The sequence below is a fragment of the Lutjanus erythropterus genome, chromosome 16, assembly GCF_056507025.1.
Source record: "Lutjanus erythropterus isolate fLutEry1 chromosome 16, fLutEry1.hap2, whole genome shotgun sequence".
Classification (NCBI taxonomy): Eukaryota; Metazoa; Chordata; class Actinopteri; order Lutjaniformes; family Lutjanidae; genus Lutjanus; species Lutjanus erythropterus.
In genome coordinates this window covers 15,789,864-15,817,406 of record NC_139332.1, presented here as the reverse complement: position 1 = coordinate 15,817,406, position 27,543 = coordinate 15,789,864, and the positions used below count along the sequence as shown (strand labels likewise).

Below are 27,543 nucleotides of genomic sequence, written 5' to 3'. Positions count from 1 at the left end.
CAACCTCATGTGATTGACTCTGTGGGAAAACACATTTAGCTGGGAGGGAATCAGGCGATTTCTGCTGTCTGACTAATAAAAGATGGTTGTTTTCTTTAAGTACAAATAATAATATCTGCAGATGACATTTGCACTTTAGTTGGCATGTGTTAGCAGTGTATAAAATTGAGTTTGGGCACAGTCTATTAGATTTATCACCCTGGAAAGACTCTTTGAAACAAGCAGAGAAGTAAATAAGAGATGAAGCTCATTCGTCAGACCGCTATTTTAAGACAAGCCTGCTGTAAAAGAGCCCATTAAAGATTTAATCAATGGTTCTGATCTCCACTGTCTGTAAAGAGTCAGTACTGATGATTTCCACTAATGCGACTATGTTGATGTTGGTGAATTGCTGTCATTGTTTCCAGCCATCAGACAATATTCTTCTGTGCTGATCACCAGGCTTCTCTGTACCAGTGGATCTGTGTCTCTGTACAATCACATGTCCCTCAGTGCTGCCAGTGTTTTCTATCTCCCGTCTCTCTTTTTTTAAATTTTTTCTTTTCTTTTATCTGTCTCAGCTGCTATTTCTATCTGTGGTTCCGTCTCCCTCTCTGCCCTCATCTGTCTCTCCTCGGGACTTTTCACGGTGCAACATTCAAGCCCCATTTGGTCAGAATAGCTTTATGGAGTAATTCAATAAAGCTATGCTCTTTTCTGTCATCTGTTTCCATGGCAATACCTTAGTCAGGGCCAACAAAAGGCCATGAAAGCCTCATCATCAGTAATATTAGCTATAATAATGATGATAATGGTTCTTGAAATGCCATTCCTGTGATGATGATGATGGTAATGGTGATGATGGTCATTATGACTGTCTTGTGTTAACCCCCACCACCACACAAACACACACATAAACACACAACTACCAATGCACACATTCAACTCATTAATGCTATTTAATGTCACTGCCTGTATATCTTTTCCCATTTTCCCATCATGACTGTCCTGCTGATTTTGTTCGGTGTTTTGTGTTTTCTGGTTTGTCTGTGGGCAGCACTTTGGGATGAAGGTGTCTGATAAAAGCACTCCACAGATAAACTTGACTCATCTGACCTCAGAAATTGCAGCAATTAAGCCTCCATAAAACTGTCTTAATTAACCCTCATGCTGTAGGGCCCCTTCAGTGTTCTTGCTTATTCATGATTTGTTTTATTTCTCCTTGGTGGTATGATTCACCACAACCTTGAACATTCTTTCTTTCTTTCTTTCTTTCTTTCTTTTATTCCTTCCTTCACAATTGCACCACCCATATATGTTGATTCTTTTTTTGATGCAAAAAAAGTGTTGGGGGCTTTTATGAATAAGCAATTATTCAGTTGTTGAAAAGGCACGTCTTCATATTGTATGTTTCAAAATAGAGGTAAGTTATTAAATGTGTACCCATTTCTAAAAAGGCAAGTTTTAACCTTTACAAGGAATAACAGTAGTAACTAATGACTTGATTAAATATTAACAATCCATTTATTATGGTTTTATATGGCAGTTATAAGCATTAATAAGAACAAATTTTCAGTTCTAGAAAATCTGACTGGTTATTTTTTATCCTCCTCCAGCAGGACACTTTGTGTTTTCTTTGACTCATAAAGTAATTATGCACTGTTTGACCTCTGACCTAATGGAAAAGAGCTGCAGAGGATCCAAAACAAAAACAATTTATTAACAACTAATTAACATATAGCCTAACTGCAGATCAGATTTTTTTTTTTTTTTTTTATAAAACTTCACTGTTATTTATTAACCTTGATGCAGACAGTAAGCTCAGTGAGACACTCATTTTCAAACGAGACCTGGTCAAAACAACAGTTACAGGTGGACGTTGAATACGAAGACAAAATAAAAAACAAATCATAAAAGTAATGACGTGATGTGAAATACAGATTTAGAAGAAAAATGAAAGCTGTGAAGGTTTCCTCATGGTCAAATCTTTTTCAGGAAACAGTCACAAAGTACCTGTCAAATAGCAAGTATTCGTTCAAAACAATGTCCTTCACTAAGGATGATGCATTAACTTTAATTACTTTAACTTTAAAGCAAAAACATTTATACCTTAAATAGTGTGCTGGAGAAAAGAAAAATGTTGTCACTTATGGGGAAATGGTCACAATGTCCAACTTAACCAATGGAAAAAAGTTATTGTTCCTGTTTCAGTGGAACAGTTGAGAGCAAGATTTTCAATACTTCTATTCAGAATACCAAGAACAAAAGCAAACCCCACAGATGCTTTCTCCATACTTCATACAAGTAGTTTAAAATCCCTTAGAGGAATAAAAAATAGTATAGGAGGATCATAGCTTCCACAACTTAGCAACCCAAGAGTTGTTCTTATTAATATTATATTACTGTGAAACAACGGCTGATGAAATCTCCCTTCACTACGTTTATCTAAAGTAGTGTAGTCTGTTTTTTTTTTTTTTATTTAAAACTGTCAGCACGTACGAGACAACATCAGCATCATCACAAAACAAAAGCAGAACAGCTCTAAATTAAAAGTAGAAATAAATAAAACAGAGAAAATAAAAATGTTTTCAAAGCTTTTTTCACTTTGTGAGGTCTCAATTATAGATATATGTTGTTTCATTTTCTTCATAAAAATAAAAGTTGCTTTTTTCCATTAACTTACATTTATGAATGTGAAATTTGGCAAGCACCAAAATTAGATTAAATGGAAAGAGAAAAACAGTGATGCAGAATCCTCCAAACAATGTAAGTGAATGGTGACCAGTTTTCAGACACAATTAACAACAACAAAAAACAAAACAAAACAAACAAACAAAAAAACAACACACACACAAAAACAAACATAAAATGCCTCCATACTGCTTGTCTGGTGCCTTGTCTTCTCTGGTCTTTCGGAGTCTTGCATAAACCAGATGAGCAGTATGGAGGCATTTTATGTTTTGTTTTTTGTTTTTTAAATTTGAAATTTGGTCACCATTGTTTGGGAGATTTTGCAACGCTGTTTTCCCATGAAACTCCAGCAGTGTTTTGTGGGGGTAAAAACTAATCTCGACCTTCAGCTGGCACGAGGGGGAGAAGATAATGACTAAATTTCTGTTTTTTGGTTTAATAAGGAAACATGCATTATCATCTTTGTCACCATAGTCATCGCATCCAAATATAATATTTCTACAATAAAAAGCTGAATCTGTGAAAATGCTCTCAACTAAGAAAATATTAACATCCTTCCACAAGAGCAGGTTTCAGGATGTAGTTCACAGAAAAATAAACTTTCATATGTCTCCCTTTGACTTTTGTAAAAAAAAAAAAAAAAAAGTGTTTCACTGGACAGAATCTGTGGATCAACTTAAATAAAACTCTTTTACCTCATTTTTAAGACGTACTTTTGTGTGGACCAAACTTTCTTCCAGTCAACATTACTAACAAAGATAGCCTGTGCCTAGGCTGAACCTACCTGCAGCAGCTACACCATCATCATCATCCTCAGCAGCTCCCTGGTCACATGATCAGTCAGCTGGTCTTCAGCACATCCGCCTGACCCGCTACTGTTTACAAATCAGCAGACAGTCGGACTGACAGCAGAATGAGGAGCCCTGCATGATCTGAACAGGTAACTATCTGACAGTCTACAGAGGGTAATGGATTACTACCTGCAACCGCTCACGCTCATTCTAGCCTGTCTGTGTGTGTCCGTGTGTGTCATAAGTTTGTCTCGGTGCTAACAGCAGCTGTGTGTTGAACAGGCCCCGTGCAGCCTGGTGCTAACAGCGGGCTAACCGCACGTTAGCTTACCTGCTTCCTGCCATCTGTATCCAGTCAACAGTTACAACTAGCTCACATCGTGTTATAGCGCGTTTAATTAACTAGCTTAGCCTTCGTTTAGCTTTGTTAGCCGACACGGGATACAAGCTAGCTTAGCTGTTGTTTGGCGTTTTGCCCTCCTGCTGCCTGCATCGATAATCCTGTTGCCTGTCATCACCCGACCGGTGGTTCAGCAAACACGGACACTGCGCTCATTTTAATTGAAATTACAGACACACTGTCAGTGCTGGCTGTGAGTTATATTGTAGAGAAACGGCTCTCTTTCGTGACAGGTTAGTTCTCGCAGAGTAGCGTGTTTTTAACCTGTTTCCTCGGGCTGGCCCACCCTGCCTGACAGATTTAGTGATGCGTTCAGGGGCAGTGCAGAGGTTTGGTGACAGCTAGCACTGCCATGTCTGCACGGTTTAATGCGGTTTCACACACCTCCCCACACTTCCCAGAACCAGGTCAGTAATTACAAATATGTGTGCAGGCCAGGGAGAGTACAGCCTGCAGGCTATTACGGATTTAGAGAAAAATGTCCTAAGAGCTGTGGCTGTGTTGTTGTTGACCCTTTTCCTCTGACAAGGAGGGACACTGGCTCGTAACTGACAGTCACCTGCTTGTTGTGTTGAAAGACAATCATTGGCCTGTAATCACTGTAAGTACAATGTGAGGAAATGGTTGTGGCTCAGTGGCAGGGAAGTTTGTGAAACTGCTAAACTGCACAGTCTGTTCCTGCATGTTTAAAGGGTCAGTTCACTCCCAAATCAGAAAATTCATATTTTTTACTCTGGCTTGAAGTGCTGTTTATAGATTTATCCATCAAAATTGTTTTGATGTGAGTTACAGAGTTTTGGCTGTACTGATGTCTGCTTTCTCTCAATTATAAATTGACTAAATGGCACCTGGCTTGTGGTGCTTAAAGTTAAAAAAGGAAAAGGAAAATACCAGTGTCTCAGAATTACTTTCTCTGAACTAAAAAGAATATATTTCCTACATGAAACTGCTCACAATAAGGTCTGTGGATTATCTTGAGTAACCAGGTCATGATTCCTGGAAAGAGATGTCACTGTTGAGTTTTATAAATGTATTATTTATTTCTTTAATTATGTATTTATTTTGGTGCTTTGAGCACCACGAGCCGAATGCCATTTAATCTCATTACACTGGACGGAAGGCAGACGTCTCGACCACAAGGTACTACAAGTCACAGGAAAAATACAGATTTTTAATCTTGGGGTGAACTGTCCCTTTCCTTCTTGCACTTCAGGTTTTCCTCTAGTTCTCTTCCTCTTGTGCGCCGTAAAATACAACTCTATGTACTTCTGACCACTCAGCATTGGTTGCATAAGTCAGTGAGTTGTGAGCAGATCAGCAACTTTTGGTTTGTTTTTATAGTTTTTAGAGGCCTGACGAGGTAAAGTTGTTCAGTAATTTACAAGAAGAAACGCCAGAGAAGATTAAGTATGGTTGGACTGCAACCAATGATTAGGGTTCTCACAATTCTCTGATTTGAAACTTATGATTTTAGGGCCACGATTGGATTTGATTTGTTGAACTAAACTTTTCTCAGTTGTTGTTGTTGTTGCACTGACAGCTATGTCATTTTCAGACTGTCAAGTCTCGATTTATAAAGATCAACAAATAATTGGTTTTATGCCTCAACAACTGTCATTTACATTTTCAAATTATTCTTTAAAAAGATATGTGACATGAGAGCAGGTAAGCAACACTGTGTCATCTTTGAAGTGTTGTTTTTTTTTCTAAAATAAATAAATAAATGAAAATACTAGAATAATAGAATCCCTAATTCTGCCTTTGATTTTGATTACTGAAATTGAAAGCTTGTTCCTATTGATTTTCCATTTAATATTGAAATTGTGACACCCAGAATAACAAGTAATTAACAATTACTGATTGATCTACACAATATTTTCATGATAATTTGATAAATCATTTTGTTTATAAAATGCCCAAAAATTGTAAAAACTAAATACTCATCACAATTTCCCAAAGCCCAAAGTGACGTCTCTTCTTTGGTCCATCCAACAGTCCAAAATACAAAGACTCTTCTTTTTCTGTCATAAATGATGAAGAAAAGCAACAAATCCTCACATTTAAGGTGAAGCCAGCAAATGTTTTGCTTGAAAAATCACTGAAATGATTAATTGATTATCAAAATATTTGGCAATTAGTTTTCTTTTGATTGACTGATTAGTCAACCCTCAAATGCTCTCAGGTAAAGTCTGAAAGAAACATTTTTTTTTGCAGCACAACTATATTTATATTTTTCTTCTTCTTTGCTATCCTGTCTAGACTTCCATGTTGCTCTAGTTTTTACAGACAGATTTCATGTCACATTTAATCTCTCGTCATGTATTTGCCAATTGAATCAGTCAAGACCCAGCAAGTTCACGGTATTTTGCCAGGGTTATAGTCCTGAGCGTGTTCTCAGCCTCTCGCGGAGCATGTGACTGACTGTGAAGGCTCCTGGGCTCTTGCTGAGTGCTGAAGTAGAGGCATGTGAGTTTGTTTAGCTGGGGTGTTTCACTTTTACTAAACTGCAATCTGCCGCTTCAACTGTGACAGCTCCTCTCACAATCCTTTTTGAATATTCATCCTCTTAAGAGCCCACGTACTGAGTCTTTACTGAATCTGTTTTACATTAAACTGCACTAACAATGAGCTGAAGACTAGAGGAGGGGTTCAGCCAGTGACTAGTATCCCTAGCGAAGACTTTAAAGTGTGGACAGTGATAGAAAAGCATTTTCCAGAGCTGAAAACAAGGCCGCAGCCTGTTCAGTTCAGAGGAGTTACAGTTCAAATTCAGTCAGATGTCTCTAAATTCTGCAGGCACTTCAGCAAAACATTTAATACAATTTAATCCGGGTTTAGTTTCAGAATAGTTTAGCCTTTGTGTCTTTAGGCCAATGAGCTCGGGGCAGGCTGAAGCTTTGCTTTGTGTTTTTTCATGTCAGCTCAACTCGAGCGTGGGATCTTTAGCATGTGGTTGTCAGCCAATACAAGAACAAAACCTGCCCCTGCATTTTGAAGAAGAGCTGAAGTGAATTTGAATTTGTCAACTTGGCTGCTGCGTCGAGGCGAACAAACCCCTCACGCTCACTTTGCTGTTCATCTGATCAGCGGCTCTGAAATATTCTCATGACCTTCAAGAGTGCGATGCTTTAATCCAAGCGGGAAAACGAAGAAGAGGAGGAAAGTTTTCGGCTCAAATATGGTGATAATTGTACCCTCCTTTCAGATTGAGTGTGTGTTAAAGTAAAGGGAAGTGAAATGTGAATAGCACACAGTGACTTGACTTTCGTAGAGGTGATTACTTTGAAAAAGAAAATGTTGAGGAATCTTTAAGGACAAATATATAAGATCTTAGGGTTCAAAATTGAGTACAGCAGTCCTAATAGTGAGTTGGACCATATATTGACTAGGATGAATCCCTATTTAACATATTATGTAAGGTTGAAGCAAGTTATTTTCCCGTGCCACCTCCTCCCCAGACTCAAAACTCAGGAAGGTTGCCTGCAGGCTGAGTCCTACGCTGTAAGTTGATCAGCTATTTATAATTATCAGTTGTCAATTTAAAGCTAAACCTGTTATCCCAAAAAACAAAAGCCCACTGCTCCGTAAGAGGTAAGACAAAAAGTTAATTCTCAAAAGTATCTTGAGTCTTTTACAACTCGTTTAAATTTTTAGATTGCTGAATCAGTTTTCTTCTTTATATAATTAACTAGTTCTTAGTCTGTTATCTTGTTGCGAACACACAATAGGAATTCCCATTAGCACACCAAGGGAAATTAGCATCGCATTTGTGATAATGCTATCTTAAAATACAAATCCATTTTACTTCACAAGCTTAATATAAAATGAAGTGTGTGATCATGCTGAGAAGCTCGTCACTTTCTCTGCTGCGTGGAAACAAACTAATAGCTGCTGCTATTCTGGCTTCAGCACTTAATACTGACCAGCTACACCAACTTCAAAGAGTCAAAACTCGTATTTGTCCTTTGTGCAGCTTTCAAGGGCTCTATTTATTTTGGCCTCAAGAGTTTATTCTTATAACACTAGCTTGCTGTGCAGGAAAAAACATTTTATTTACCACTTTTATATGCAGTATAACGACGATGCTGCTGAAATGAATTGCAATACATGGACAATAGTCATACTTATGAGTGAATCAAATCGATACCCAAGTATTGTGATGGTATTGAATTGGAAGATTAGTGTATCGGCTCAGCTCTAGAAAATACACACTCTGGAGTTCAGTGACCGCCTAACTTACTTTCCAGATCTGTTAACATATTACTCAGCCAACTTCACTTAGAACTTAACAATTGTAAACATCTAGGTTGCTCCTTATGAAAGATAATTAAGGATTTTTTTACACCTCGTAAACAGACAGTTTCATTCAGTGAACATTAGGCATTAAGCTTAATGTGAAATGGAATGCAACTAATGATTCTTTTCATAGTCAAATAATTGGTCAGTTATTTTCTTGATTAATAGTTGTTTGTTTTTAAAATATCAGAAAGTGATGAAAAATGTTGGTCAGTGTTTCCCAAAGCCCAAGATAGCGTCCTTGTCTTGTCTCGTTTTAATGACAACCCAAATATATTGAGTTTACTGTCATAGAGGAGTAAAGACAGTAGAATTTTTTTTTTTCCTAAAAAATTACTCAGGCTGGTTATTGATTATTGTTATAATAATAATAATTGTTATTGTTGATTATCAAAATAGTTGGTGACTAATTTATTAATTGATTAATTGTTGCAGCTCCAGAGATTTCAAAGGAGAACATGGTGGCTGTAGTAGCCAGTATTTCAACGTAGCTTGTTTCCTCTCTGATGACATATCATGGTCATTTTATGATTTAGTACAGTAAATATATTACATATTTCTCCTTTAATGTATGTAACAGGATAATGTGATGGCCACAGTTTGGATTTAGTTTCACGGCCTGTTGTTGTAAATCCCAGGAACAGATCTTCTACCTCCGAACAGATGGACGCGGTGTTATTTGTCTGCTGATTTATTTATGCATTTCATTATGTATTGATTTGATTATTTCATGAAAGATTCGTGTTTTGAATTATTGAGGTGTCTCCAGGTGCTGCAGATTAAATTATGCAGAAGCTAATTTGCCTTGATTATTATGTAGTAAAGTTAGGATGTCGCTCGACTACGTTTACGTTCGACTATGGGAGGAATGTAATGAAGGCAACAGAAGGCTAAGAGAAGACTGGCTTCAGGCAGGATCGAGTTGACACGGCGAGGCCTCCAGTCTTTTACCTGTACCGCCTTTCAACACTCGCAAAGGCTTACACACAGACACACACGCCTCCTCAAAGCACAAGTCGCAGCGAGAGATCTGTGAAGGCCTCTTTAGAAAGTTTAGAATGACTTTTTATTTTTGGAAAGAAGGGACAAACTAGCGTTGCAGGTCTGTAGGGAAAAATGTTCCTCAAAATATCTTTTGACACTTTGTGCGATGGAAATCTTAGTCAGATAGTGATGATGTGAATTAATATTCTGTGCGAGGTGACTGCTGTTATATTTGTAGTTGCTCAGGAGAGTTTGATAAATCTTTTTCATGTCAATCTTTAAAAGTAAAACTAAGAAATAAACAGGCTATTATTGGAGATACCTATTCACAGCATTCCTCTGTCCTTCCCTATATTTGTGGATTAGTTACGATTATTTAATGGGATAATATCCTTTTTATGAGGGAAGGGAGAAAAACCCCTCAGAATTAAGGAGAGCATTAGTCTTTGAGGAGAACAGATGTTTCCTAAGAAAACAGGCACATACATTATGCATATAAAATTATTTCTATTTTGATGGCGTGTGTAGCTGATTTATCGAGCAGTGTTCCATTCACATGGTTAATAGGTTTAAAGGGATGCCTTTGTTGCGTTATTTCCACAATTAATAAAGCGAAAGAAAACATAATGCTGTGTGGAAGCTTGCTGTTCTGTAGGCCTGTGTATTAGGCTAACCATATTCATAAACATGGAATAATCCCAAGCCGGATAAAGACTGGAGGCTGAATTGTTTAACCTAGATTGTGATGCCTCACAGAGAAAGTTCAACTTTTCTCAGAACTGTGATTGTTGCCTGAGAGGCATCAGCTCTGGGTTTACCTAATGACGAAAATCCTCACTCAATTATACGTTTTTGTTTTCTTTTTTTGTAATGCTTCTTGTGTTTGATTTAAACTTTGGTATTTGTGGTCGCCGCACAGTTTTCCACCAATAACAATGATCTTTAAACTACTACGATATTGATTTTTGAATGAACCCTGCGTTTTCTGATGCTCCACTGGACAGTTTGGGCCAAAATCATTATAAATTGTCATGGACTTCCACAATATATCTGGTTTAACTGTTAGGGCTGCAATAAATGACGGGGCTCAACAATAAGGACTGCCTGCTTGCAGGGCAAGTAAGGTGCCATGTTGGGCTATTAACTCTGGCAGCTCACTTAAAAAAAGAATTAAAACAATTAGATAATGGATGGTTATAAAGACCCTGCCTCAGCTGCGGTTCAAAACCAGGACCTTCTTGCTGTACCTTATAATTATGTACATTATATCTTACAGTGTCAAAACCACAATCTAAAACGAACTTCATACTCACATCACAACTTCCCCTTGTAGGAGATGATCTCATTACATTTTGAAGCACTGTGCTACACACATTTTCATCATACGAGCAACAACAAATCTTCTGTAATACTGTAATAGTTCCTAAATATAACTTCTGAGACTCGGTGAATACTGTCTGTGTGTCGTGTGAAGACCAGCCTGTTGACATCAAAATATTTAATTAATGCATTAATTTGCCTACTTAATGACCTCATTAGCATTGCTGCTTATGTTTAATATATCACAGTGAGCATGGCGGGGCATCAAGCAGCTCAACTGCTTCTTGTTAATTTAAGCCATTCTTCACTGACTGTAATCAGTGTCACGCTTTTATTTTATGCAGCAAAGTCGTGTTTAAATTCAAAAGATGAATAAACAGCAACCTGTGTTTGTGATTATCACAATGAAAAGGAACACAATTATTTAAGAATATATATATATATGTGTGTGTGTGTATGTATGTATGTATATGACTTAACCCTCTACTTCTTGATTGATCTATTCCCAAATTTTGTTTAAAGGTGGATGGTTAGTATGAGACATTAGTTTAAGTAGTTTTCTTTTTCTCCTGTCTGTTTCCTTTTTTGTTTTTATTAGCAATCCACAAGCCTTTTATATCACCAAATCATTTTTGGCTCTTTAAGAACCAGTGTTCTTTATTATCCCTGTGTGCTGAAGGTCTTCAGTTTCATTTTTGTCCCTTCTTCTTGCAGAGTCATCTTTTTCTTCTGAGTCTTGGCTGAGGAGAACCACAAGACTGTGACAGTAAGTCCTGAGATTTAACAGTTCATGGGTGTTTAATGCCAGCAGCAATGGGACTTTTAATGATTGTAGTACATAGATTTTGCATACAATCCTTCATAAAGAGGTCAAAGGTCAGGGTCAGCTCTCTTGTTCCAGAAGAAGAGCAGACGCCTGTGAGTTCAGAAGTCATGCATGATATGAGATAATCTAGCCAAAGTTTGATTTTAGTTTTCGTAGTCTCCAGCTGTTACCAACATGTGATTTAATTCCACTTTCTTATTGTTTCTTTTTTCTTTTTTTGCCTGGTTTCTTTCTGGTCTCCTATCACTTTTGCCAGGTCCGGCTGGGTCGCGGTCATGCAGCACCCCAATTTTGAGACCCGCCACCCGCTCCAGACAGACGAGCAGCAGGAGACGGGCTTCGACCCGCTCCATAATTTCAACAAGAACCGCAGCAGTACGTCAAACTCTCACAGTTAACTAGACTAGAATTTCAAGGGACAGTTCACAACCCCAAATCAAAAAATCACATTTTTTCTCTTACCTGTAGCGCTGCTTATCCATCTAGATTGTTTTGGTGTTTTGGAGATGTCTAAATGGCTAATTATTTCAACAATATTTCATTTTTTAAACAAAACTGCTCAGAACAAGATCTTTAGATTATCTTGAGTAACTGGGTCATGATTTCTGAAAAGAGACATTACTTGAGATTTTTTGAGCACCACAAGCTGAGTGCCATCTAGTCCCATCGGTAACTTACACCAAAATATTCTAGATGGATGAATAGCAGGTTAGAGGAAAAATACATCTTTTTGATTTTGGGGTTTCCCTTTAAACTCTGAAATACAAACTACACACCAAAACATACCAGTGCTTCTGTTGCATTAGGACTTTTTTCTTAGTTTGGCCCTTGATCCATTTTTGTTAACATCTACCCTCTAGATATTTTGTTATATTACCCCCCCACCAGAGATTTATATTAGATTATTAAACCTCCTCTTAAACTCAGAGGAGTGATGGCTCTGACCAGCAGACGAGGCACGAGGTAGGAGCGAGAGTCACAATAACTTTTCTTCTAGATGGAAAAAGAGATAATAAAGAAGAAAATTTGGAGCTCGCTGTGAAGTGTGAGTCACACACGTGGCTGGCGACGCCCCCGGGCTGAGGGTGTTTTTGTGTTTTTATGTTTACGTGTGCAGGGAGAGAAAATGTGGGGGGCTGGCATGTTGTGGAACTGATGAATATTCATGCTGAGTGTCCCTGTGGAATGATCTACTCCTGTAACTAATGTTGATAGACAGCTCTCCAACTTGACTGCATGTTCACCTGCAGGCCAAATTAGACTTATTACCTCCAATAAAGATGAAGAGGAGTACGGTGCTTTACTCCCTGTTGTCACTTCTTTCCCTGCCTTTGGCCCTTTTTGTTCCGCTGCACGGCCTTAAAGGGACAGTTCAAAATCAAATAGAAATATTTTTCTCTTACCTGTAGTTCTGTTTATCCATCTAGATTGTTTTGATGTGATTGCCAAGTTTTGGAGAGATCAGCCAGATCAGAGATCTCTGCCCTCTCTCAAATATGATGGAAATAGATTATGCTAATTTAAGAAAAAAGTGTGCCAGAGTTTTAAAGAAGTTATTTATTCGTTCACTCTTTTGTTCAAGTTGTGAGGACAAAAAACATGAAGTTACTGACTCATGTCCTGCAGCAGGTTAGACATTTATTAACACATACAAATAAAACAATAAGTAGGCTTGTTTAGCTTTTCAAAAATGATTGGTGTGGCTCGTTGACTTTTTTTGCTGTTGGTAATCAAACCCAAGTGGCTGTTGAGGTGGATGCGCTACCAAGTGAGCTAAAGGGGCAGGGCACAGTGTCCCACAATCTCATACTTTTCACTTTTTTTGTGTTTGTGGTTTCTTGCCAAGATACATCCTTCATTCCTTTTGAGTTTGTTCTGCAGCTCAGATTGAAACTGCTCTCATTTTCTCTTCTTTTCGTGACATCTTATCCTCTTCTCAGCAATCGTCTGTTTTGGGCTGTTTATGTTCTCTGTGCACGCTCACGGTGCAAGCTTTTTTTGAGTTGGCGTTGACTAGACAAGGCTAAATTGTCTTAGTGACTTAAGCCTTGAGTGGAAGTTGAAGTTAATTCAGGCCTGGCTTTTTCACTTAAGTTATCACCCTTGATGGAATACCACCCAGCTTTAAAAATTTCTGGTTCCATTCCTGTGTGCTGGTTGTTTACATCTCCCCCTTGTGGTTATGTCTGTGTCTGCTTTAACAGGAGGATCTCTTGACAGCAGCACTTACTCACAGCCTCAGTCAACCTTCCTCTCATACAGGTGAGTATTTTCTTGTGTGGGTGTGCCATAAACTCTTGGCCCGGCTCACTGCTCCAGCCTCCTGGTTTACTGCTGGATGACACATTAGATGGAACGCCGTGCCCAATTTGGGCTGAGAAGCTCATAAATCTCCTCGTCCTCTCATATCCCCTCCCCTGCGCAGGAAAGAATGGGACGACTTGTTCCTCAACAGTAATTACCTGGCCAGGATCCGGCAGGCAGGCATCAATGGTCGACTGAGGAGCAGCCGCTTTCGGAGCGTATGCTGGAAGGTAACTGCCAAATAGATCAAGCCGTCCTATCGGGTTTGATTAAAGTGGCTTTGGCAATTTTTCCTGCAGCCGAGAAGACTGCAGTTCTGGCAGCTTGCAGAGTTTCTTGGTAAAAAAAAAACAGCAGCCTAGAGTTTAGTTTTGAAAGTGTTTCTGCATGTGAATTCTGGTTGAGTGGCATGAACTAACCTGTGCACCGCCTGTCTGCAGTTGTACCTGGAGGCTCTTCCAGAAGACAAGAGTCAGTGGATCAACAAGACCAAGGAGCTCCGAGCCCAGTACGAGAAGATCAAAGAGACGGTGAGAGCGCCACCGTGTGGCCACCTCCCTTAGCATGATGAGAAAATGGCTATAAGGTCACCCAAAGTTGCGGTGGCTTTTTGTGTGTTTTGTGTTGCATTATAGCACAATAAATAATCTGTTTTTCTAGATGTGGTGGTCACAATGAATTATTTATTGAATTAAATTATTCATTTTATTATTAATTATTTTGAGTCATGACTCAATGTTTGGACTACCACAGACATTGAAAGCATAGCAGAGCTTTTAACTGGGAGGACTGGGCAATAAAACAATAGCAATATTTATCGACAATAGACACTTAGAATTAATCACAATAAGACAATTGTTCAATAAAATCTTCAGTTGTTTCACTTAAATGTATTAAATGCGAACTGCTGTGAAACACATAACAAATGTGCTCATAAAAAGCCTGTCATATCCCTTTATAAAGGAGCCTATTACAAGTGACATGCCAATCAACATGTTTTTTGTTTTCTTTTTTTTGTCTATTAAATCTATTACCCGAGTGCCTTGATAAATAAAGTGGCTGAGTTAGTTAAGTTCAAAATAAGGCATTTAAATTCAACTTTTTTCTCCTGATCTTTTAAAAAATAGGTCATTAAAAATGATCAATAATTATTCATAATGACTGGAATTTAACATCTTATCATGATAAATTGTTCAGCTATGTCACTCAGCCCTACTTATAACTTCAGAGTACAGTATGCTGCTCTAGGTGAGGAAACTCGAGTCACAATATGGTAACAGAACTTTCTAACAGCAGCCGTTTAGGAGTTAATTGATCACTGATGTTTGTGTTTTTGTCACAGCACATCACCAACCCTCGCAAGGCTAAAGGCCAGCAGGACCTGGTTGTCAACAATCCACTGTCCCAGGATGAAGGGGTGAGTGTTTGTGTGCGGCGTTCATCTCTTTGTTTGCCTGTTTCTTCATATTTTCCTGCAAAATGTGACTCAGATTTTCTCCAGACTGTGTTGCTGCAACAGTTATAGCTTATTTCAGTGATTCATTATTGTTGAACATATTTTTTAGAGTAATTACAAAGCCATTGAATTGATGTTGGATTAGGCAATTAATAAAGAGTTTATAATATTCAAAAACCAATTTTATTTTGCTGCTTTACCACTTATAGTTTCTGATTGGGTGATGAAATCCACTCAGGACGTCACACTGATAATAACAAAGGTAACAAAAATTGACTCACTGGCCATCTGGGGACAACGATTTCCTAGGGCGTTTCCTGGAAAGACCTTTGTACTTTGGTACTAATTAAAGAGAAGATAGAGACGGTGTTCAATTGGGACATTTGCCGTTAATTAATTCAAATTAATTGCTAGTGTGAGTCTTTTAGTCAGCCCACAGCAGGTTAGCTAAACATGAAAAATGTAACATCTGTTCTTAGACGAGGATACAATTCAACAAAAGTTTCCTGTAATTAATGAATATTAACTCAGGTCTACATGGACCAGTTCTTTTAAGGGAATTCTTTTAGAAATAAACAACTGGTTTTTAAGTCAACACAGCCGCCTTAAACTGTCTCAGGAGTTTGTAAGTAGCCACTGATTATGGAGGAAACAGAAACATTCTGCTGTTCTTTCAAGTGAACTTTCAATGAAAACTTAGTAAAGGCTGCTGCATTACACCAAAGTGGCTGGCCACTTCTGTAATTAGCATATCATAATTTCTTAATCAATCAAGACAGAACTGCAAAATGGAATTACACAAATTAATGCTTTGAAAAGCTGTTGAAACTGCTGTTTAAAATTCTGTTATTGGAAAGACAGATTGATTTTTTTCATTTTATTGATGAATTGATTTCAGTTTTCCACTCACAAAAAGGTCACTATTTATAATTATTGTCTTGTCACAGTGGCTCTTGTTGCTCCAGCTGTGAGTACTGTTGTCTTTAATGTTGTTATCTGTATTGTTTGTATTTCTTCTTCTGTCCAGAGCCTGTGGAACAAGTTCTTCCAAGATAAAGAGCTGAAGGGGATGATCAAACAGGACGTGTTGAGAACGTCAGTATCACTTTCAATGTTTATTTGCTTGTTTTCTGGCGTCGGCATCAAGTGAAACCCCCTTTCTTTCTGTTTGTTTAAGGTTCCCTGAGATCCGTTACTTTCAGGATGATGATGTGAGGACCAAGCTGACTGACATTCTCTTCTGTTATGCCAGAGAAAATGAACAGTTGCTGTATAAACAGGTATGACTGACACTTTGTTCCAGCAGCCCATTCACAGAGCTTAAAGGGATAGTTCGGCTTATTTGAAGTGGGGTTGTGTGAGATACTTAGCCTTTGTATTGCCTATAATAGATGCTGGTCGGAACACGCCCGGTTAGGAGAAGCAGTTAGAGGCACCAGCAGGGAAGCTAAGCAATGAACTGCTGTAGACAGGATCAGCAGCAAAAGGTATTTTAGATACTTAGTAAAGATCAGACAGGAAACTGCTGTTTATGTAAGGCAAATATTGCTCTCTCTAAACCAAAGGTGGATGACTTTGAAGTGGCTAAAATGCCTTACTCTCCAAACTGGGGTCATGCAGACTGGCATCTAATGTAGGCAGTACACTATCAATAAGCACCTCATACAACCCCACATTAAATAATCCAAACTAAGCCTTTAAAGGTCATTGAAAATCGGTCCTTTGATGTCTCTGATTGGGTTTTCTTATTGAGCTGTACAGTCCAATAACCAAGGCATATATATGTGTGGGCTTCTCAGTGCCCAGCACGCTCAGACAAAAGAACAAAATGCCTTTGTAACCTAATCATTATCAGCATCTGTAACAGGTGCCAGCAAATTAATAGACGGCCAGTGCAGCATCTTTTTTGCAAACTGGAAGTGACACATGGCCGGGCAGCGGCTAACAATATCTAAATTAAACCTGTCATCACAGATTAGAAACCTCGTGCATCACTATTAAAGAAAGACTGACCACAAATGAACCATAATTTCTCCCTCCCCTCTCCTCTTAACGTCTTACGTTCCCTCTATGTCTGCGTCTTCTTCTGCCTGTAGGGGATGCACGAGTTGCTCGCTCCCATAGTGTTCGTCCTGCACTGTGACCATCAAGCCTTCCAGCATGCCAGTGAGACGGCCAGCCCGAGGTCAGTTCCCCATAGCTGTGAAGCTGAATCTTTCACCTTTTAGTTGACATGAACGCCTCTTAGACCTGCTTGTACTCTTGTAAGAGGCCAAAATATTTATGGATTTTTGTTTTTCCACAGTGAGGAGATGAAGTGTCTGTTGAACCCTGCGTACCTTGAGCACGATGCCTAGTGAGTACACTCCTCTAATACTATAATATCGGACCAATGATACCAGAGATGTCATCACCTTTCAACTAATTGGAACTGGTTTACATGTCTGTTTGCAGTGTACAGTATGTCCCTATCTTTGTACTTCTCCGGTTCACACACTCTCACTCTCGCTTACACCTCTGTCTATAGTGCCTTGTTCTCGCAGCTGATGGAGACAGCAGAGCCGTGGTTCTCCAGCTTTGAGAGAGAAGTGAGGAAGGTCAGTCTGATCTGAAGAACTGCTTATGACGTTCTAATTACAGTAATTAACACTGGCTGATTGGGCTCTAATGACTCGCCTTTAGTACCTGGTACTTTTGTCCATTTCACAGAAAGATAGGCAGGATTCATCAGAGTGACTGCTGTGACATCATCTTCAGCGTAACACAGTGATACAAATACAGGCTGAATGCATCAAGACAAAAAAAAATTCTCTCTGACTTATTGATAATGAACTGATTGGTAATACCAAAAAAAGTACCCAGTACTAAAAACAACTTATGTCAGTGAAAACAAAAAAAAAAACAAAACCAAAGTAGAGTCAAGCTGAGCAATGTCATGCAGTGGAAATATGGCATGTTATAATCTTCAAGATCTTCATTTCCTGTGACTGCTTCACAATAAAAGCCACTCCATGTTTTGCAAGTTGGATGCCTTTAATTTGAACCAGCTGCAGTGAGGAATTGCTGAAAAAGGCTGATTTTGATTTCACAAGGATTTTAATGATTATAACTTGAATGTATCTTCCTCTATCTAAATAACAAATCCTGCACATTTTGGATTAAACTGATCTTATTCTAAAATAAACTCTGTTTAGTCAGTCTTACTTCTTTTCAACATATGTGGCAAACGTTGATCATATGAAAACAGATGCTTCTAATTATTGTTTATATAATCATATGCTAATTACATAATGATCTGCTGCTAAGGGTAAAGAAGAGATGCTGACCAGCATCCCGTTCGCTCGCCCCCAGGACTCTGGGCCATCTGTTGCCATTGTGACCAAAGTCAACCGCATCCAGGACCAGCTGGTGAAGAAGCATGATGTTGAACTGCACATGCACCTCAACCGGCTGGAAATCGCCCCCCAAATCTACGGCATGTCAGTATTTACACCTTAAGTTCAGTGTGTCTGGCAATTTGACCTTTAGTACAAAAATGCAGTTACCCTCCATCTCTGTCTGTCCGTTTCTCTGTTTGTCGTGCAGACGGTGGGTACGTCTGCTGTTTGGTCGTGAGTTCCCTCTCCAGGACCTGCTGGTGGTGTGGGACGCCCTGTTTGCTGACAGCATCACTCTGGACCTGGTGGACTACATCTTTGTGGCCATGCTGCTCTACATCCGAGACGCTCGTACGCTCCATTTACTACTGAAATAATCCAATAACGCCATGTGTTGTCTTTGTGGCATGTAATTTCATAAGAAACACTTAACTGGAAGAATGTGATTTACTCCACCTCATTTAATTAGATGGAGTCATATTGCTTTAAATAGAATACAGTAGATGTCTGCTGCCACACATACCAGGCAGGATGGGGGTTCGAGCTCTAACATGGTGTCTTTTAGGAAGACACTGAATCCCTGCTGCTATGGAGCAGATGTCAGGGAACCAAATGTGCACAAATGCAGCATTTCAGGAGAGTTTTCAGTCAATCTGCACTTCAAACATCAAATACAAGCATACTTTTGAGACGAGTCTTAAATACAAAGGTTTAAGCTGCAAAAACTGAATACAGAAGACAGATATTGTCGATGTTTTGCTCTGTAGTGCTGTTACAGCAGAGTGTCCTTGGAACAAAGAGGAATCTGTTCATCAGAGAGGTGCTGTTCTGAAGTGTACTCTGGAGGTAGAGGAAATGCAAGGATTGATGGGAACACTTAGAGAAAATCATTTTTGACACACTTGATTGTGCACTGGATGAGGTCTGATGCAGCTGTGGGTTGGACCAGTCGTTCAGTGTTTGCCAGGTTTTATCATGCAGCAGCGTTATGCTTAAGTTATTTTTTTCATTTGAAGGTATTTGTGAAAGCATATGCGGCAAGTCAGAGTGCAGTGTATAATACATGAGTTAAATAGGCAACTTAGAGATTTAGTGGGAGAACTGTCCCATAATAGCAAGGTCCCAGGTTTAATCCCGCTGTAACAACATGTGTCCGAGTGTGTTTAACTCGACATTCGTCTCTGTCTGCTGTCTTGTCCCAGTCGCTACATTAAACATCATTGCAGAACTAGCAGCCTACATGCAAGCAGTGGTTTGCAACCTTTTTGAATTACGACACCCCCGGAATAATCAAGTTTCAACTGAAGTTAAATCCAACTTTATAAAAGTAACGTTAATCTCAAAATTCAAATTTTACTTGTCATAATTGTATTTAAGGCATTTTCAGGCCTGAAATTCAGATGATTGGATTTTTAGAATTTTTAAAGACCTGCAGAATCCCTGTGTAGGGATGACAAGTGTAGGGGTGACTGGGTGCTTTCAAAAAGTATTAACACAAAGTTTTTCTTTCCCGACTTCTAGTTCTGGAAAACATCCGTCCTCTATTTTACAGGGGCAGCGTTGCTTTGTCCTGGACATATCAGAACAATAATGTGTGGAGCCAGAACTTTATGGGGAGAGGTCTGGCTATGCACGACTAGTTACAGGATGACCCAGGCTAATGAAATGTACTGTATTTAAATAGAGTTCTAATCAGTGCCCAGTCACTAATCCTGCATTTGTTCCTTTGTCTGTTTCAGTCATTGCTAGTAACTTCCAGACCTGCCTGGGACTTCTAATGCACTATCCTCCAATAGGAGACATCAACTCTCTGCTGCAAAAGGCTCTTTTCCTCCGAGATCCCAAAGTAAGGAAATGACTACACTGTTAAATTGAGTGGAAAATGAATATACGTGTTGCCTTTGTTTGCAAGATTTACAGTTTGTGTTTGTGTAAATCTTCAGTTTCCCTGAAAATCCTGTTGTGGTATCTCAGCACTTTCATTATGTCTGACCGGTCACAAGTTAAAATGGAGAAGAGAAAGGGGGAAGTGTTACACACACAATGAAAATGCAGAGGAAAAAATATTTTCCTGGATCTTGAGTTCTTGGTAGATGCCAACTTTTCTCTCATTATTCAGTACCTACAGCAGAGGAGATACTTTGCTAACAGAGTAATCTGTCTTGTTTTCAGAGTTTTCATTTGCAGAAGTGAAACACAAAACACACAAAATTCTCAAACACCAAGTCATGTAGTGTAAACCAAAAAGTCCTGCTGCATTGTGAGAAAATGTTCTGGTGAAACAAAAAGAAGTTAAAATTGGCAGCAAGTGTTTCGGTTCCTTACAGTTCAGTGATCACAGTTTAATGATCGTAAGGCACTTGCAGTTAACACATGAAGCACAGTTGGAGTCAATGAAGCAGTTGATGTGAAAGAGGAAGTTGCACATATATACAAGTTGAACATTTCCATGAAGTGAAAAAGCCTCTGCACACTGTAAACAACACGTGAAGAAAGCTTTTTAAACCTTGGTAAAACCCACATCATTTAAATAATATTAGAGCTCAGCAGACCACTGATATTGTTTGAATGTTTTACCCATAATGCCATACAAACAGGAAGCACACTGTGACCAGAAAATGAGAGGAAACTTTCAAACATCAGAGCTTACTAGGAAAACATGGCTACCTAAAAAATGCCCACCTACTCAAACCACTTCCACCACCACCAACTACTGTGAGACAGTGGAACACAATCTGTCTATATCTGATGCTCTGAATACTGTCAACAAAAGGCAGCACGTGCCTGTAGAGATGGAGCCAATCAATACGCTGTTCATCACAGTACAGTGGTAGCTGAGACCATCGGTCGGTGGACAAAAGCCCAAACTTGCCACAGTAGCACGCCACAGCCACAAAGTGTGCAAGAGAGAATGAGCAAAGGGGTTTTCAGGCAAAACGCAACAATGGCACTGCTTTGCCCATTATTTTCAAATTCCAAATTCACACTGAACCCAGCAACGATTGCAGCTCAGATCACATGGAGTCTGAAAGGTGCTTTGAACTCACGCTTAACCTTCCAGTTGTTGTGAAGGGAGGTACAGCTGAACCTCCTGTGTTTACGCTTTCTAATTCTAGTCCGATTTCATAAGATCCATTGTAATGATTTGACTATAGATGTTATATGTAACACTTGTGACAAGCAACAGAGTAATTGTAAAAGTCATCAGATATTATATATAGTAGTATATATATTTAGTAGCTTTTTTAAAAAGCCATGCGGTAAATTGCATAAGTACATAAATTGCAAATTGCACCTTTTTAGCTTTTAGTTTAGTTAAGCATTTATGTTAAAGTTTAAGCTAATGGATTGTATTGGATTATACTTTTTGTTCACTGATAACCAGTCCAGTGATTTTGGACGGCGTCGGACAGAAACCAAAATTGAATATTGCATCAGCACATCTTTAATTGACATGCAGTGAAAAACTGTGTAATTGTTTGTGTTGAAACAATCTGAGCCTGAACAGGAAACTTGTATTGCCTAATTATAGTAGCTGCTTCCTATTACGATGATGTAATTACTATTTGTAATAATAGACTGTTGTGACTGCAAGACAATGAGAGTGACAACAAGACTAGGTGTTGACAGCTTGAGAGCTTCTGCTTTTTTTAGTTGTAATTTTTTTTGCCATATCTTGCAACTCAGCAGGTCTTTCCTGTCACACACTCGTTTCATTGTTGTAATCTCTTTCTTCCAGTCACACACACACTAAATCAGAGGCCTTGTTGCTTCTCCTCACACAAAAGGATCACATTCTTTCCTTTACCTTTATAATGAAAACATTACCGGTTCTGTGACCTCGGCCAACGCCTCACTGTCCCGACTCAAACCATCAGCTGTTCCTCCTCAAAACTCACTGGCCCGTACGCTCAGACGCAACAGCTCGCCACACTCCCGTAGTGATCCAGCGCGACAGTGTTTCCCTCAGGTGAACGACCGTGTCACACCACGTCCACATCACAGTTACACTTGGGGCGGGGGGACATCATCCCTAATAACAAGGTGATGGAGAGACAGGAGAGACAGTCATTACTCATATGTCCTTACTCAGAAACACCATGTATTTCTTTGTTTACGTAGTCATGCATGCACACAAATCGTAGTCTGACGTGTCTTATGTTCATCACGCACACAAGACTTTTTTTTTTCCGTCACAAAAGTTATTTATTTTCTTCCTCCCTTTATAGAACAATCCACGACCTGTCAACTACCAGTTCCAGCAGAACCTGGATTACTACAAAACAAGAGGAGCTGACCTGATGAACAAGACACGGTAAAACACACAAACACACACTCACGCACAACTGTTATCTCTAACACACACATCTATCCTTCTCAAATGTCAGGGCACCATTTCAAATTGTCCACTTTGGGTATAAAACACTCAGCCCCTTGTAGACCTTTAAAGTGGTTGTAAAAGGTTTGTAGTTTTGTCCTTCACAGAAAATGGAGGTTGTGGTTTGCTTGAATTTGCTGCAGTCACAACAGATTTCAATATTTAGCACTTTTCACATTCACAAAAGTACCAAAATGTACATAGACCACTTCACTATGCATCCATAAACAAGTATTCATTTTTTTCAAAAACTGCTTCTATAAAAGTTTCCCACAGTGCTGGTTTGTGCACACTATTGTAAGACGTACAGAATGTGTCTTGGCATCGTCTTGATGAAAAAAGCAGGGACGTCCCAGTAAAAGACATCATCTGAAATTGCATCAACTCACCTTTAAATGTGTTTTTTGGGGAAAAATGTGTTGTTCATAGTGTAGCAACTACAAAACCAAACCAACATGGAACCAGTAACAACCAATACAAACTTTGCCAGTATGGACATGAAGTAGGTCTTAAATTCACAATGGTCTTAAAAATATCTTCAAAGGTCTTAACATGTTAAAACCTGCAGAAACCCTGTAATTGTAAACCAGCTGCCATTTAATTTCCGTTCTGTATGAAATTCATATTACAGAGACTTGAAATTTGCATGAGACTGGCAGTCCATCACAGAGAACACCCCGAGGTATTCAAGTGTTTGAGGGAACACTTGAAGCCGGTGTTATGTTATTGTGCACTGCAATTCAGCTGCAAGTAGGAACTGCTATGAAAACTGTTCGCACATTTGAGACTTGACACTGCAGACAACAAGCTCCTTGATACATGAAGTGATCAATTTCACATTACTTCACAGTGGCTGTGCTTTTTGTTTGTCATCTGAGACCGTCTGACAGCAGAGCTCAAGAATCATGAGAGCCAACTCTCAAATCTCCCTCGAAGAGAACATTAATGCACCATTAACGACCTCGGCTTGTGACTTTGTATCCTATGCAGCAGCTTGTAGGAGAAATATGTGATATATTTACTGTTCTAAATCATAATATTACCATGATATGTCATCAGAGATTGAGGAAACATGCCAAGTTGGAATGCTGCCTTCTCCGACAACAACACTACAGCTGGCATGTAATTCTTTGAAATTCCCATTCCAGTGCAGAATATCTGTTTTTTTTCACCCTTATTAGAGTTCAAATTAATGCCAAATGCTCGCAGAATGAGTGTCTGTTTATGAGTCCTAAGAAATAATTATAATCTTTTAGAAGGAGTGGATGTTTTAACTGTTAAAGTGAACAATATGTGAAACTCCAGAGTGTATATTTTCAGAGCAGTGGGCTTTTGTTTTTAGGATAACAGACTTAACCTTGCATGGACGGACAACTGACTGACAATAATAGGCAACGACGAGTTCTAGACTGGAAGTTGATCAGCTGTTTATAACAAAGTATAATGTTGCACTCATCTTGCGCCCTTTAGTTTGGGTGTCCCTGAGCCTGCGAGGAGGAGAAGGTGGGAAGAAACGACTCGCTTCAGCAATAGATTGTAAAATAAAAAAGGATTCAACCTATTTAGTATACGGTGTGTGACTCCAGCTGGTTTTTTGGACTGCAGTACTCATTTTTGAACGCTGGTATCTTACATATTCCTCTCGTAAGGAGTGCCAACTCTCAAGTCTCCCTTGAAGCACCGGTAATAGCTTCTGCTTGTAATTTTGTTACTTTGCAACCTTACCCAGAAAATAGGGTTAGTTTTACATTGTGATGGAAACTATTCAGTTTCACATGTCTGTGAGTTGAGCTTCATTCTGTAAAGAAATAAAGTGGAAACTGCTGGAAGGTAGACACTAAAAGGAGGTTTTGGAAAAAGGTTGACAGAAACAGCTATCCACCATTTCTAGATAAAGTTCTAAAACTTGCAAAACCTCTGCCTGTTGGGTTTTGTTATTTTTCTTTTTCACCTCATCATACTTTTGTCTGTCCAGCTCTGGTTCCAGTACAAAAACGGCGCCCCTCAACATCAACAAGGTCTCCAGCAGCCTGCTGAGCTTTGGCAGGAAGCTCATCGCTCCGGCCATTTCGAGCAGCTCCAGTGGCATCTCGCCTATCAACAGCGAAGTACACTCCTCCACTTCCTCCTCCTCGTCAACTTCCCCCGCATCTGCGCCTCCGCCCGCCCTGCCTCACCCGCTGGCCGAGCCACCGTCGGGCCACACCCCGCCTCAGACGCAGAGCCACGCCCAGAATCAGCACTACCGCCTGCTCAAGTCCGAAAGCATGCCTGTCCACCTCAGCAAAGGTGAGATTTGTCCGAGCGCAGACTACCAGCGACTGATTTGTGTTTTTCTGTTGGCTGTTCTGTAACCAGTGAATTAGCTGCATGTTCAGATTAACACCAGCACTGATGATGTGTGGCAGCATCAGCTTTGACTCTCCTGTCTGTTAGATGTAGTTTCAGGTGGAGTGTCTCAGGTCTCTCCCCCAGCCCAGATTCACACTGACACACAAGGTAACTGCTACCATGGCAACCGCTTGTGTGACACGCCCCCTGTTTGTCCACGCTTGCGTCAGTTCCGTTGCATGTCTACACACTACACTGTAAAAAAAAAAAAAAAGAAGAAGAAGAAGAGTTGGGAAAACTTTAAAGTAAAGCAAACAGCTGCAAAGCCTTTTTGAGTTTGTTTACTGAAGGCTGAGTTGTGTTAGAAAGTTCACTCAATATACTATCTTAAGTTTGTCAAATTTAACATTCCTATTCATATTATCAATGTATTTAAACACAAAATAAGTAAATCCTTCTTTTACAGGTCTCTCTTAGATTAAAACAATAACAAAAGACCTAGTTCAATGATGTCATGAAGTGGCGTGGCATCATGGGAGATTGATCTAACATGACTCAGGCAGAAAGTTTAGTCATGTTTGCTGACTTCCTTCCTAACTGTTTTACACATCCCACATATTTCGTGTTTTCCCAGAACTTATACCAACTAGCTAGCATTGGCTAGCAGGAAACACACCAGTAAACTGAATAAAGGACAGATTACTCTGCATTTATTTCACTTGTTTTAAGTCACATATATATGGAACTTGCGTTTCAAAATAAAGCAAGTTGTCTAGACAGCTGGTGGATTCAAACTCACCATGTTTTCATATTGTGAGGAGACAAATATCCCTAAATATGCATTTTTATGCAGTTGATGCATATTTTCAGTCTATAAGAACACACAGTTTAAAGTTCTTTAAATATAAAGCTTTCTAAAGTAAATAAATTGTAATGTTAAGTTTGACAAAGTCAACTGAAGAAGGTTTAGCAGTTGGTTGCTTTACTTTTTTTTTTTTTTTAAGTTTTCTCAACTTTTCTTTTTTTTTTACAGTGTATGTTTGCCACTCACTGTTTGCTCATCTGTTCCTGCTGCTTAATTAGCTGCTAGGCTCATTAGTGTGCAGAGCATGTAGTAACACATGTTGACCAGCAGAGGGAGATCACAGCTCGCCACATCAGTGGAAATAAAACTGACAGCATGAACATCATGGATGTGTTGTGGCATCTGCTGTCAGCTCTCCTTTGACCGTGTGCTCAAGAGCTTGTGTGTGTGTGCGCGTGTGTGTGCGCGCGCGCACACTTTGTTTCTAAATGACACTGGCTGTAAGTTAAGTTGTTGCTGTGTTTTGTCTGTAAGGGAATGGAAAAGGCCTGGAATAATTAAAATTTGTATACAGTTTTTAATTATAATCAATTCAGGAATTAGTAAATGTGAAAACTAATTCTAAATTGATTTATTAAATTTGCATTTAAATGACACATTAATGAACATCATTCACAGAGAAGCAGCAACAGCTCTGATTGGACTCCCAAATCAGCTGGCCAATCAAAGCTCTTGTTGACACAACATGGATTGGATCTTGTTTAATTTTTAGGTGGCAGGCTGCTTACACATTTAAATTAGATCAGAGACTGATTTTCAGATTAAGGCGATCACAAACTGTAAAAGCAAGAAAAAAATCTTTGTGATGGACAGACAGACGGGATACAGTAAGTAAACTGACTTACATAAAGTAAGTTTAAAAACTTAAATTTAATTTTGCTATTTCATTTTATGATATTCAGTTATTCATTCATCATTTAAAGACAGAATAAAGACAGTTATTAAGAAGCAAACTTAATTACCTTTTTTCACTGTGGGTTTATTAATGCATCATTTAAATGCAAATTGAATTAATCAAATTATAAATGCTTTTTATATTTAACTGTTTAATATCCCTACAGTTTACAGTTTACCTCAGGCAGCAGAAAACCTTTTTGTCCCTCACTCCTCTCTTAAGTCTGTTTTTGCATTCCTACACATGACAATGTGTGACACGTTCATAAACAACCCAGTGAGGTGCAGGAGAGGGTGTGATGTGTCAAGGGGGGGGGGGGGGGGTGCTCCTTTCAGGGATAGAGGTGAAATGGCTTCATGGTCTGAGAGGATGGCAAGATTAATTTCACTCTTTCGTCTGTTTAACCTCTTCCGCTGCACCATAGGGTAGGACAGGGGGTTGTGGGTCTATTTTTCTCGTCATAAATCTATTTAAAATGTGTTTTCTTCATGTGCCCATTCAAATTTTTAAAGTCAAGCGTATAAGGGCTTAGAACATTATGATTGAAGTATATGATGGTCATTCTCATGCTCTGTCTTGTCTCACTTTGCTGCAGTTTTGCTGTGATTTGTGGTCAAAAGCTTTGAACATTTTTAGATTTCTATAAGAAC

General features: G+C 39.1%; 1 protein-coding gene across 3 annotated transcripts in view; it reads left to right on the top strand.

The window, feature by feature from the left end:
• Window positions 1-3,491: 3,491 nt before the first annotated feature.
• Window positions 3,492-27,543, top strand: part of tbc1d5 (TBC1 domain family, member 5) — a 30,003-nt gene continuing 5,951 nt past the window's right edge. Inside the window, exons 1-18 of one of the 3 annotated variants that reach the window (XM_084739899.1) lie at window positions 3,492-3,610; window positions 11,176-11,227; window positions 11,544-11,662; window positions 13,492-13,549; window positions 13,713-13,821; window positions 14,032-14,121; window positions 14,934-15,008; window positions 16,075-16,142; window positions 16,225-16,327; window positions 17,144-17,232; window positions 17,353-17,403; window positions 17,575-17,644; window positions 18,354-18,526; window positions 18,633-18,775; window positions 20,164-20,270; window positions 22,654-22,739; window positions 24,778-25,091; window positions 25,239-25,301. In XM_084739899.1, coding sequence (XP_084596025.1) covers window positions 11,563-11,662; window positions 13,492-13,549; window positions 13,713-13,821; window positions 14,032-14,121; window positions 14,934-15,008; window positions 16,075-16,142; window positions 16,225-16,327; window positions 17,144-17,232; window positions 17,353-17,403; window positions 17,575-17,644; window positions 18,354-18,526; window positions 18,633-18,775; window positions 20,164-20,270; window positions 22,654-22,739; window positions 24,778-25,091; window positions 25,239-25,301 — 1,699 coding nt within the window. In that variant the 5' untranslated portion in view covers window positions 3,492-3,610; window positions 11,176-11,227; window positions 11,544-11,562. The other 2 variants (XM_084739900.1, XM_084739901.1) reach the window with 2 other exon arrangements.